Source organism: Arachis stenosperma, chromosome 6 (genome assembly GCF_014773155.1).
Source record: "Arachis stenosperma cultivar V10309 chromosome 6, arast.V10309.gnm1.PFL2, whole genome shotgun sequence".
Taxonomy (NCBI): domain Eukaryota; kingdom Viridiplantae; phylum Streptophyta; class Magnoliopsida; order Fabales; family Fabaceae; genus Arachis; species Arachis stenosperma.
In genome coordinates this window covers 137,641,271-137,654,973 of record NC_080382.1, presented here as the reverse complement: position 1 = coordinate 137,654,973, position 13,703 = coordinate 137,641,271, and the positions used below count along the sequence as shown (strand labels likewise).

The 13,703-nt window shown below is 30.9% G+C and overlaps 1 protein-coding gene across 2 annotated transcripts; it reads left to right on the top strand.

Moving 5' to 3' along the window:
• Window positions 1-382: 382 nt before the first annotated feature.
• LOC130936532 (fatty acyl-CoA reductase 3-like) lies at window positions 383-11,314 on the top strand. 2 transcript variants are annotated; one of them, XM_057866618.1, is made up of 10 exons: window positions 383-679; window positions 777-880; window positions 1,651-1,856; window positions 2,046-2,146; window positions 2,535-2,715; window positions 10,001-10,162; window positions 10,248-10,317; window positions 10,390-10,659; window positions 10,735-10,862; window positions 10,966-11,314. In XM_057866618.1, exons 1-10 carry the CDS (start codon window positions 601-603, stop codon window positions 11,117-11,119), a joined length of 1,455 nt encoding a protein of 484 aa, XP_057722601.1. In that variant the 5' UTR covers window positions 383-600; the 3' UTR covers window positions 11,120-11,314. The 2 variants fall into 2 exon arrangements, with proteins under 2 accessions (XP_057722601.1, XP_057722600.1); XM_057866617.1 differs by having other exon boundaries at window positions 10,236-10,317.
• The last annotated feature ends 2,389 nt before the right edge of the window (window positions 11,315-13,703 follow it).

The following is a 13,703-nucleotide window of genomic DNA, read 5'->3' as shown; positions in this document are numbered from 1 at the left end:
ATATTTGTGTTTTATGTGTTTATTTATGATTTAATATGTTAATTTATCATAATTCAGTTATTCTAATTGAATAATCATGGGTGTATTCATCAGTTGAATTTTCAAACTGTCGGTCTTTGTTTTTCAGAACCTGATTAATGGAGATTAACATATCCTAGACTATTATTACATGTGTCCAAATAAAAATGGAGCGTTTAAATTCTTATGCGGTGAAAATAAAAAATAATATATATACATAAAAAATTAATTATTAAATTAGTTATTTTATATTTATATATAAATATATATTATTTAATTTATTTTTTGTATATAGATTGGTTGGATAAAAATTACATATTTAATAAGATTTCTTAGAAATAATAAAAGTCAGTTTATTGATTGAAGATGCACTTGCTACTAGCTAGTTAATTTCTTCATTTATCATTGGATAAAATGGAGGGGGAGAAAAAAAAAAGAAAGGAAAAAATGTTCTTCACTGTAATTGTTTCTCCGCATTTATAAATGGCTTAGAGTCCGTACGTGAATTATTATTCCAATTCACCACACCCGCACATTATATTGGTTAATTTCTCTGCACTTTTCATATATTTTTAATCCAAAATGGAGGTTGGAAGTGTGCTCCAGTTTCTTGAGGACAAGACCATTTTAGTGATTGGAGCCACAGGCTTTCTAGCCAAAAGTGTGTTTCCTCTCACTCTCTTTCTCTCAATTCATAAATAAATGATTTTTTTTTTTCTTGTATACTGAACATGTGTTGAATTGGTTTATGGTTTCAGTTTTTCTCGAGAAGATATTAAGGGTTCAACCAAATATTAAGAAGGTTTTTCTTCTCTTAAGAGCCAGAGACGCCGAATCTGCTGCTCATCGCTTGCATAATGAGGTAAACGAACAATTCAACATATGCAACTTTGTGAATTCTAATATGAATTTATTTAGGAGAAAACTCAGGTGAAGTCGATTTCACGTGAAGTTGAAATCGACTTCACCTGAGTTTTCACCATTTATTTATAATAATTATAGTGATTATTCAAATATTGTTTTGAATACTATAGTTACCACGGTCATTATAAGATAGACATACTAAAATGCATTATATAACTTTCGCTTTATTATATGTGCAAGTTAATGTTGGTTTAATTTCTCATTTTTCTTTTTAGTTGGGACTGGGGACATCATGTACTTCTCATAATTTTTTTTAAATGCTATATTATTAAAATGTCTTTATTTAAATATTAGTTTTATATTTTAAACTTGTATTCATTTAAAAAATTATAGAACATTAATTTTTAGTTAGTCAATATTAACTAACTTTAGTGTTAAGATTTATAATTTAGAATCGAAGGTTAGAAGTTTATAGTTTAGAATCTAAAGTTAAAGATAAATAATATAATTTAAAAAAATTGTTTGGTGTTGTTAGAAAAAATTAATTATTTAACATTTTTATTTATTAATATATTTATTTTAATTAATTTTAAATAAAGTAAAATATAATCCAAAAATTTAATTGATTTAGATATGATGATTCATTTGAATAAATTAAAAATTAACTACGAAGTAAATATTGAATTTATATTTCGATGAATATATGAACAAGACACAAACTAATCTTATTATATACATGCTAAATATTTGTTTACTTTTTGGTTGCAGATCTTAGGAAAGGACTTGTTTAATTTGCTAAAAGAAAAGATGGGTACAAATTTTGAGCCCTTTATATCAGAAAAATTGACAGCGGTTCCTGGGGACATTTCTCGTGAGGAGTTGGGTTTGAAGAATGATTTGATCCTAAAGGAAGAGATTTGCAATCAAGTAGATGTTATTGTTAATGCAGCTGCAACCACTAGGTTTGACGAAAGGTATATTTACACCAGATAATATTTGGACTAAATTTTATTTTATTTTTTTAATATTTAAAATATTGTATTTTTGTCTCAAATGTCTTATTTTATTATATTTTAATTTTTTTATTAAAATTAATTTATCCAATCATTTCGTTAGATTATAAACGAACTGCATTAATTGGGATAATTCTCTTAAAAATGCAGATATGACATCGCGTTAGACCAAAATGTCTTCGGAGTGAAGCAGATCATAAACTTTGCCAAAAAATGTAGCAAACTGAAAGTGCTGGTCCACCTGTCAACAGGTTAATGTATACTTAATTAAATTGTTTAATACATTTGATAAGTTAAAATATATTGAAAAGAGTAGTAAGTAAGCACAATACTCTTTACAAAATGACATGTTATATGCATTTAAAAAAAAGGAATACAACACTTTAAAAAATATGCTATTATAGGTAAAAAAATAGATAAATCAATAGGTTTTGGGTTTTTAATTTTTATAATCTTAAAAAAAGTTAATATAATTAGTAAGTTATTTTTAAATTTGAACCATGGACAATAAAATATAATAAACAAAAAACTATAATTTGTATAATTAATAAAAGTTACAACAATTTTTTAATTTTAATACTTTTATTATTTTCTTGATACGTGCCTTACATAACGATTGTGGCTCCTTAATCTCATCAGCTTATGTATGCGGTGAGAAAGGTGGACTCATATTAGAGACCCCATATAACTTCAAAGATGTGCCTGGATTAGACATTGATGCTGAAAAGAGATTGGTGTGTGACAAATTAGATGAGCTACAGAAGCAAGGGGCCACACAGAAACAAATCACAATAGCTATGAAGGACCTTGGTATTAGCAGGTTAGTCAAATCGAGTCATTCTTAAGTGCTTTTTAAGTAAGGGTTTAGCTACTTAATTTATACGTTAAGAATTAAGATTGTTACTAATAGAATTTTCAAAATTTATTTGTATTAATAAATACATAAAAAATATATTAAAAATTTAATTTTACATTTTTTTATAAGAATTTTTTAATTAATAATTTTATCTTTTTTTAAATATATATTAATTAAATCTTTAAGATAAATAAAAATATTTAAAAATTACATATTAAATTTAAAACAGTAGGAGGAGGATAAAGGGGTAACTAATAAGATAGAATCCATGATGCGAAACTTTCTATGGAAGGGTCAAGCTGATGGTAGAGGCTTGAATCTAGTTAATTGGAAAGTGTTGGTCATCCCTAAGAAGTTTGGAGGTCTGGGAATTAGAGACCATTTTTGTGCTAATATTGCTCTTCTTGGAAAGCTAGCGTGGCAACTTTTTCACCATCCGAACAAGCTATGGGTTCAACTGTTGACAGAAAAATACCATTCTTTTAAGGATGATTGTTTCAGTTGGTCTCGAGGAAGAAAATCTTATGTTTGGAAGAGTATATGTCGAGCTTGCGATATCTTGAAGGAAGGTTTTATTTGGTGTATTGGGGATTTGAAACAGAACTTTTGGTTTTCTAAATGGAGAAGAGAGGGACAGCTGTGTCAGGAGATGGATTATGTTCACATTTTTTATTCGGATCTCAAGATTTTGGACCTTTGGTCATCTGGACAGTGAAACCTTGAGAATATCTATTCTCCTCTGAATCACTCTCTGCAGAGCAACATTAACTCTTACAATCCGGATGTTCAAGCTGGTTCAGAGGTCGGTTGGTGTTGGACTGGTGCGACTTCAAAGGTTTATGATGCTCGTAGTGGTTATTTGTGGCTCAGTAAGAAGATGTTTAGTTGGGAGGATAGGGGTAATTGGCTTTAGCTTTGGCGTCAACATGTTCCGGAAAAGCACAAATTTTTGGCCTGGCTATGTCTTCGAGAGGCTCTTCCTACTGCTGCATTTTGTTTTATGAGGGGCATTTTGCACACGGATAGCTGTCTACGATGTTTGTCAGGTCAGAAATCGGTTTTACATTGTATTTGGGATTGTCCAAAATCCCAACTAGTTTGGCAAGCTTTAGGGATCTCCGATCAACCAGTGGATTTAATGAGTTGGTTCTTACATAACAACAAACAGCACCCCTTTAGATTCTTTTCTGGTCTCTGGTGGATTTGGCGTTCGAGGAATAACGAGATCTTTCATCCTCATGAGCATTGGACCACAGACAAGGCCATTGGTATGGTTTTGTCCTTGGAAAAGGAGCTCCGAAATATTTTTGAGTTGCAACGACTGTCTATCCCCTCCACCATTAGTGGCTCTTGGATTCCCCCCTCAGTACCTTTAAGATTAATTGTGATGCTAGCTATCCTAGCAATGGTGCTCGAGTTGGTTTTGCTTGTGTTAGCAAAGATTGGAAGGGAAGGTAGCAACAAGACTGTGTGGGAACAATTGAGAGTCGTAGCATTTTGTAAGGAGAGTTGTTTGCTATTTGGAGAGGCTTTCTTTTAGCATGAGACTCAAAACAAAGAGACATTATATGTGAGACAGACTGTGTGGAGGCTTTTACTATGGTCAATAATTTACAGGATTGCTCTGGGTTTATTGATAATTTAGTGTTAAAAATTCGAGATATCATATTTTGGAAATGGTGTGCTGATCTTCGGTTGATCTTGAGAGATACAAATACAGTAGCAGACATCATGGCGAAGACTGCAATGAGGACCTTTTCTCCCCAAGTGGAGCTTCCGTTGCCTTGGAAAGAGTTTGAGTAGTATTCAACGGCACTGTCTTTCTTAAACAGATTCTTGTTTATTTTTTCTTTCTTGTTGTTGTTTATTTTTTTTTTAAGTCATAAAAAAAAGGATAAAGCAGTAGAAGATGCAGAATATTCAAAAGTCTCAATTTGGATTTAAATACAGGGATTATCAAAGCACTACAAAACAAAAGAACTGACATGAAAATTAGGGAGTTCTCTTGGATTACGTTTATTTCTGAGAACAGATAAGATAATAAGACACTGAGAATAAGATATAAAGGACAGAAATATAGAATTTAGTGTTTTTATATTTTGTTTGGTGATAAAATAAAACAAATTATGAAAATTTAATTTATTTTTATTTTTTTTCATTCAAAAAATTTAAAAAGAAAAATATAATAATAAAAATTATAATTGTAAAAAATTAACAAGAATAGTGAAAGAAAAAATAAAAAATAAATTATATCTCTTATTAGTATTTCTATATTCTTCCTATCAAGATGAACACAAAATATATTAATTCAATATTTCTGGATACAATGTCTCTATCCATGTCTTATCTATTAAATACGATTTTGTATCTCTGTGTCTCTGTCTCAGTGTCCCGTCTCTGTAAACAAATATAGCCTTAGAGATGTCTTGGATGCTGATCTCTTTTATATGAAAGGCAGGATCCAAATTAGTCTCAACATTACAGAACCATTTAAGAGAACACTCAAGATTACTTATCCTAACAAAAAGGTGCTGGAAATTGTCTCACTTAAATACAAAAGAATCGGTAACTTTTGCAACTATTATGGATACATAGGCCATGAAACACGAGAGTGCACCATCTAAATTGAAGATTCAATTAGAGGAGAAGTTAAAGAAGAAAAATGGGGTGATTGGCTAAAATTTGACCAAGGAGAAAAAAAGTGAAACAGCAATAAAAGATAACAGAAACCAAAACAGAGGTACAAGAGAAGAAAGTAGACATTCTAGGCCACATCAGCCAATTCTAGTAAATCTCATTAACAATCTTTCTAATATTTCAATGAAGTCTAAAGGAAGAAGAACCCACGGAGGTGAGGATGAGAAGAGAGAGAGCATCACTAATTCACAATCACTTGTTCTTGTTAAAGAATCCGCATGTTACAACCGAAATTCTGAGGTGATGCAAGGGATATCCAATGATTGAATACATGGAGAAAGAAGAAGCATAAAAGACCTACCAACAAATTTTGTTTTTGGTGCAATAAATCAACAAAACAGAACAACAGTTGAATAAAAGATATGCTATAAAACAATTGGCTAGAAGAAGCTTTATTAAGGTGACAAGTGCTAAAAGATCACAAAAACCCAGAATCCAAGCAATCATAAGAAACAATACTCAGACAAAGAGAAGAATCTAATATAGAGAGAGAGGGTGCCACCTCACAAATAACACCTAAGTGTCCATAAAGATGATGATGTGAAATTGTCAGGATTTGAAGAATCCTCTAATAGTTCACATGTACAACATGAAAAATGATTTGTAAATTCCATTCTCCTGACATAATGTTTCTATGTGAAACAAAAAAAAATATTTTTTCGATAGTTAAAGAACATTGTGATAAGGCTGATTTCAGGCAAAGTTATTGTGTGGAGCCGTGGGGCACAACATATAAGGTCTCGTTCTTGCTTGGAAAGACAATGTGGAAGTAACTATTTTGCTTTCAAAAGACTAATTAATTTTTTTACTTGGGCTGATCAAACTTTACAAAAAAATTGAAAAGTTGTAATAGTATATTTGCACTCCGAAAAAAATACAAGAGTTGAACAATTCAAAAAAATATTAGAAATTAAAGGGAGATGATGAACTTTTTTTGGCAATTGGTTATTTCAATGCAATCTCAAATTTTCATAAAGAGGGAGGGAGAATGAAATCGACTTCCTCCATTGACTCTTTCAATAGCTTCACTAACGAATGAGAGATGGTTGAGTTGGGATATGTAGAGAGGAAATTCAAGTGTAACAATAGGAACTTCGGGGATCATCTTATTTGTGAAAGACTAGATAGAGGCTTGAGATCACTTTCTCTACGAACCAGCTACCCAAGAGCTTCCATTCTTCACTTGGAAGATATATGCTTAGATCACATCCCACTGATGCTAGTCTCTGATAGTGAGGTGAGAAGATCAAAAAGAAAATTTCTATTCCAAGAACGATAGTGTGAAAGCAAAAAAGTGGCAAATATTGTAAAAGAAGCATGACTAACTATAATAGAAGGGTCTCCAATGTTTAAATTGCATTACAAACTAAAAAGATATAGACATATGTTGGTGGAGTAGCAAAAGTTTAGCCTAAACAATTCCCAAAAACTCATAACAGAGTTAAAGAAAAATTTTGAGATAATAAAAGGAGAAGGAGTAAGGGTAGATAGACAGAGAATTCTGGAGCTAGAGAGAGAATTGACTGAGGCCTACGTGATGGAAGAAATGTATTAGAGGGAGAAATCAATTAGAGTCTAAAAGCTAAGATGGGGTGACAAAAATACGAAATTCTTTCATACAAAATTTCAATAGATAGAAGAAGGAATAACCAAATCGACAAATTACAAGATAACCAAGAACATTATAAATCATAGTCGGAGAAAATAGCTTAGATAGCCTAGGAGTATCTTGAGAATCTCTTCACAGCCTCAAACCTGAGAGATGCTAATATCAAACTTCAATCTATGAGAAAAAAGGTGGAAGAGGACACCAATAGAAAACTAACAAGAAGAGTATCGGAGAAAGAGATCACGACAACCACTTTTTCAAACATTCCCTTCTCAGCACAAGGTGAAGATGGTTTCACAACCAAATTCTTCCAGCACTTTTGGGAGATCATCAAGAAGGATGTGATTGATGTAATCAAAAGTTTCTACGCAGGAAAAAAAATGTTGACAGCCACAACCACACCTAAATATGCCTAATTCCCAAGACACAAAATGCAGAAAACACGACACAAATATGGCTGATTAGTCTGAGCTGTGCGTTCCACAAAATCATCTCCAAAATTTTAATTCACCAGATGCAAGGGGTCTTTAATAGAATCATTAGTAACAATCAAAGTACAAATTTGTTAAAGGCAGACTAATCAGCGACAATATGCTCATAACTCATAAATTTATGAACTGTTTGAAGAACAAGTACAATGGTGAATATGAAATTGCAGTTAAGCTAGATATGAGCAAGTCATATGATAAAGTGGAATGCTGCTTTGTCTGGGACCTTATGAAAAGACCTGGGTTTTGCGATAAATAGATTGGTTGGATGAAGGAATGTATCACTATGGTATCCTACTCTATTATTGAGGAAGGTCAATCCTATGGTTTATTTAAACTATTCGGGGTTTTGCATCAAGACGACTCTCTCTTCCCCTATCTTTTCTTAATTTGTGCAGAAAAGTTATCTCTTCTGCTCTATAGAAGAGAGCAGAGACAAGAGATATCTAGTGTAAGACTTAATTCTAAATATCCTAAAATCAACCATATATTCTTTGCAGATGATTCGATTTTTTTTGTAAGGCAATATAGCAGGGATGTCAGAGATTACTTAAGGTGCTGAAAGTCTATGGTGATATTAGTGGACAACTAGTGAATTTAAATAAATCCTCCACTTTCTTTAGTTTAAACATTCCAACTTAGACCTGAGATTCACTAGCACATGCATACTCTACAAATTCTTCATACGTGTAATCAAAACAAGTATTTAGATCTGTTGGTCGTGGTACACACATCCGACAAATGTACATTTTCATACATTAAGAATAAGGTGGAAAAGAGATTGATTGCAATCTTGGAAAATATCTTTACTATTAATGAGCAGAAGGAAGGGGTTAATAAAGATAGTTGTGGCTACACGTTAAACTGTTTCAAATTTTCCGACACAATAATTGAAGAGTTGTAGAGAAAAATCATGGAGTTTGATGGGGACAACGGGACAAGAAAAGAAAGCAAAGATGAATAAGATAGGACATAGTTTGCTGAAACAAGAAGATAGGAGGAATAAACTTTAAAAATTTAAAGACCTTCAACCTAACTATGCTAACTAAGTAAGGTTAAAAATTAGTAACAAATAATCTTAATTTTCTATAGATGTTCATCTTTTCTAAAAATAAAACAAAGATAGAACCGATCATAGGCTTGAAGAAGTCTGTTGGATGATAGAAAAGTACTAGAGAAAAAAGTATAAGATAGAAAATGGGCAGTGAAAGATCAATCAACATTTATGAGAACTCATGGTTCGAATTATTCAACTCAATCTCAATTCATCAATAAAACATCTCTCAATCATATTTAAGGTAGATAAATCAATTACTCAATAACAGATAATCCCCAGCAAAAATGTAAGTATTTTTATGGAAGACTCTCCACAATTACCTTTTTGAGTCGTAGATAAAAGCTGTTTCATATGTTTAAATTTAAGAAAAATAATTACCCACTGATAATACATACACTGATACACACATTGTTATTATAATTTTTATTAATAATTTATTATTTAATTAATAAATAAATATAAACATTATAATTTACCCCATTACACGAGTAAATCTTCCTAGTAGTTCCTGAAATTCACATAAATACTCGACATCCCACTAATTAAGAATTTTTCGGTCAAAACTCATCAAAATATCCCCGTCGCTATGCATAGCATTAATTACGTGGTATTCTTTCCATTTCAAATTTTAGTTTGGTACTTTGTTTCCTTTTTTAAACTTTAGTTTAAAGTAGGAATGAAAATGCAACGGATGGAGCGAGTTTTTGCTACACATATTTCTAAATTATTTGCTCTAGGTATGTACATAGGTCTCACAAAGTTAGATTTAAATATATTTAAATTTAATTTTAATATTTTATTGAGTCTATTTTTAATACTTATATCCTAAAAATTGAGTAATTCAAATTGACCTGACATATAATTAATGTCTTGAAAATTACATATAATATTAATAAAATATTATATTTAAATATTAATTTAATAAATATTATATAATATTTATTTCAAACTAAATCATCATAAAAAAAATAACAACATCATATAATTAATAATTTATTGTGCATTTATTTGCTTCCTTGTTTGTCCTTTTTCTCTGTTTTTCCAACAAATATGTAGGCAGTAACATACCAAAATTCTTTTTCTTCCATCTCTTTCACTTTAATCTTCAGTTCCCATTGTCTAGACCCACATTTTATTTACAAATAATCTTTTAACATAAGGGTAATTTTGAAAGAAAAATTACAAAAAAAAGGTCCTGTTTTAAACTTCATTTGACAATTTTAAATGTGAAAGTGTATATATTAAAAGCTTAAGATCTAAAATAAAATAAAGAAAAAAGTTCTTTGCATTTTTTCTATTTATATAATTTTTTTCTTAATTTTACTAGAGTTTGTAATAATAATAATAATAATTGATGTGTTTTGTTCTATATCATTACTATTGATGATTGATGATTAGGGCAAAGGTGTATGGGTGGCCGAATCCATATGTATTTACAAAGGCAATAGGAGAGATGCTTGTGGAAGAAATGAAAGGAAATTTATCCGTTGTCATTATGCGTCCTGCCATCGTTACAAGTACAATCAAAGAACCTTTTCCGGGATGGGTTGAAGGTGTAAGGTAACTCTTTAACTTATTTTTAATGTGTATTTTATATTTCAATTACCTCGAATAATTTTGCTTCTTGTTGCAGAACCATTGATAGTTTAGCTGTTGCTTATGGAAAGGGAAACTTAACATGCTTTCTTGGAAATATCAATGGAGTTGTAGATGTGGTGAGTTATTAGGTAGCATGAAAGTTGTTAATTTATTTATTCCAAATTGATGATGAGCTCTGGTGCAAGCAGATTCCAGGAGACATTGTGGTGAATGCAATATTAGTAGCAATGGTGGCTCATGCTGATCATCCAAGTGAGAATGCCATATATCATTTGTGTTCCTCACTTGGAAATCCCATTAGATATATCAATCTCCAAGACTATGCAATCAGGTACTTCACATCAAAACCTTGGATAAACAAAGATGGAAAACCTATCAAGGTTGCCAAAATTACCGTCTTTACCAACATGGAAAGCTTCCGGAGATATCTCTTCATTCACTACCTCATTTGGTTGAAGGTCATCCTCACTTCACTCTCTACTTTATTCTATTAAAATATGGGCAAATACTTATTTGAAACTTAACTGTAATAGGGACTTGAACTAGCCAATTTAGCATTTTGCAAGTATTTTGAGAGAACATATCAAGACATGAATAAGAAGATCCAAACTGTGATGCGCTTGGTGGAGCTTTATAGGCCATACTTGTTCTTCAATGGCATGTAAGTTATTACTGTGTATGAGTAGTTTATTATTAAAGTTGTATTGCTTAATTAGTTAAGAAGTTTAAGGTGGACAAAGAATAAATAATGTTATGGCACACAGATTTGATGATATGAACACTGAGAAATTGCGATTGGCAGCAAGACAAGGAGGGACAGAGACAGATTTGTTTTACTTTGATCCTAAAGTGATTGATTGGGATGATTACGCTATGAACAGTCATCTCCCAGGCATCGTCAAGTATATTTTCAAGTGATGATTCCCTATCTAATATGTACTACTATGCTCTAAATTCAAGTAATAAACTATAATATATCATGTAGTTTAACTGTTTAAGTGTAATGGACTAATGGGTATAAGCTACCTGCCAAAATAAATTTGAAAACTTTGATCTAGTGTATTAATATTAGGCCAAATATATATGACTATGTTAACACTACCATTCAATAATGATGTGAAACGTTAATCAACAACATATATGATATTGACATGTTTAATTGAATATTAACATGTTTATAAAAATCTATTAATTTAATTTTTTTATAATTATATAAATCTTAATTTTTAAAGACTAAATTGATAAATTTTCATACATACGTGTTAGTTATCATGTATGTTTTTAATTAATGTTTTTATATAATTAATAGTTAATGAACTTGTTAATAAAATGACAGAAGAATAAACATAATTAATTTATAATTTTTGAATGGTTAATTTGATTGATAAAATCTTTAATTTCAAGGACAAATTTAAAAAATAATTCATTTTTTAAAGACTAATTTAATCATTAACTTTTTTTTTAATCCGAAAAATCCAATATTCTTCTGTTTCTTTAAATTTCTCTTTCCTCTTTAATATTTATTCACCTGCTATTTTGTAGGCTAATTAATTGTTGGTTAAACAAGAGTCGTTAGATCCCTAGATATTATTAATACACTAGTTCATACATAATGATACATAATTAAGTCATATTTGGCTTAATAATAGAGTGGCAGAAAAATCAAGTGATTAATTTGTAATTTTAAAAGATTAATTTGATTGATAATTTAAAAAAAAAAACAAATTTAAAGAATGATTTGTTTTACAAGGACTAATTAACCTGTTAAAAAACGTTGGTTTTTATTCAATGTCAGGATTTATTCAAATAATTTGATGGTAATCAGTGGCTAGGAGAATGAGGATTAAATCTTAGCCTCTTTTTGTTGAGTATTAATTGTTATTTTTTTTTTTAAGAAACTTTAGGAGATATTTTTGCTTTTGTCTCATAACAAGTCAATAGACATTTTCTTTTTATCTCGTAACTGATTAGAAGATATTTTTCATTTTTGTCTTCTTCGTAACAGAAACAGAATAGGAGTAGAAGCGAAAGAGAGATCACACCCAGAAATATCCCGATTCAGCTACTAAATGCAATGTAGCCTACATCCAGTCTCCATCACAACTGTGACGAAATTTCACTATAATCATCAGATTACATACACCAATTCTTTCCTAGGAACTACCAATTCCTATATGGGACAAATCCAGATTCTATCCCCAAATCTGAACTTGACTTGGACGCCTACTAAGCTTTCAACCGCAAAGTGCTAACCCAACTTGTAAGGGAATTTCCACAAGATCATAAAACACAACATATAGATGTACAAAGAAACTTTTAGACATCTATGACTTTTTTTTTAGTTTTGCTCTCTCTACCTTTTTCTTCTCACTGGCTTTTTCTTACAAACCTCACTCTATTTGCCTTTTACCATGAGACTCAGACAGACAAAACTAAAGAAAATAAAATAAAATGAAACCCATTGAAGGAGAAGAACTCTGTTAGCTTATGCTTTCTCTCCTTATCTTAACTCTTGGCCGTTCACCCTTATTATAGAAGGGAAAGCTTCAAAGGTTAAAACCGGTTCAACCAAGCCACCAACATCTTCTCCAACAAACAGCCAGTTTGGACAGAGAGAAGAGAGAGAAAAAACCGAAACAGAACCAACATGCATGTACCTCTCTCATTCCTTCTCATCAAGCTACTTCATTTTGAGCCCTTGATTTTGAATTTGGCTCCAAGAAAGAGTTTTGACCCTTGATGAACCTCTGATCCTTGACAGCTCCTTATTTTCCATATTTGTTTCTTCCTCTTCGTAGCTCCAGTAGTTACCTTCTCTCTTACATGAACAAAAATAGAAACGAGCTTTAGCCACAGAGATCTTCTTTTCTGACCAAGATCGATCTTTTCTACTTTTGGCATGAAGATCTTAAAGTTTCTTCTTGAAATCTTGCCTTCCATGGCAAAGATCTAGCCACACCATGCTTTGGATTTTCCTTTTGCAAAGGCCATTATCAACCTAGCATTTTTCTTCTTCATAGTTTCACTGTTATTTCTCTGATAACTTGCTCTTGCTACTATCTTCTTCTCTGACAATGAAATGATCGAAACAACAAAGAGAAAAAACAAAGCATTCAATTGTAAAATTAAATGATATTGAATTGTAGACTTCGGTTATCTATATGAGCATTTAATCAAATTAAATTTTGTGTTTCAGTAACCAATGCATTCATTCAATTTAATAAAAATTTGAATTCCACCATGAAAAGAGAGTGAGTAACGGAACCACTTCTCTTTCCATTCTTTCTTTTTTCAATTGTGGACCAAATGCTTGTTGGTTTAGGAAAAAAATTGTTTTGGTCTTATTCACAAATATCTTGGCCTAATTATCTTTTGCTATCCACTTAAATAATTCAACCATATTGTATGGAATAATGTTGCACATGGGCTGATTACATTTACATCATATTGGATTTATATTGCTTTTTAGCCTAAATTAAAAGCTTGTTTTAATTTTCTGTAC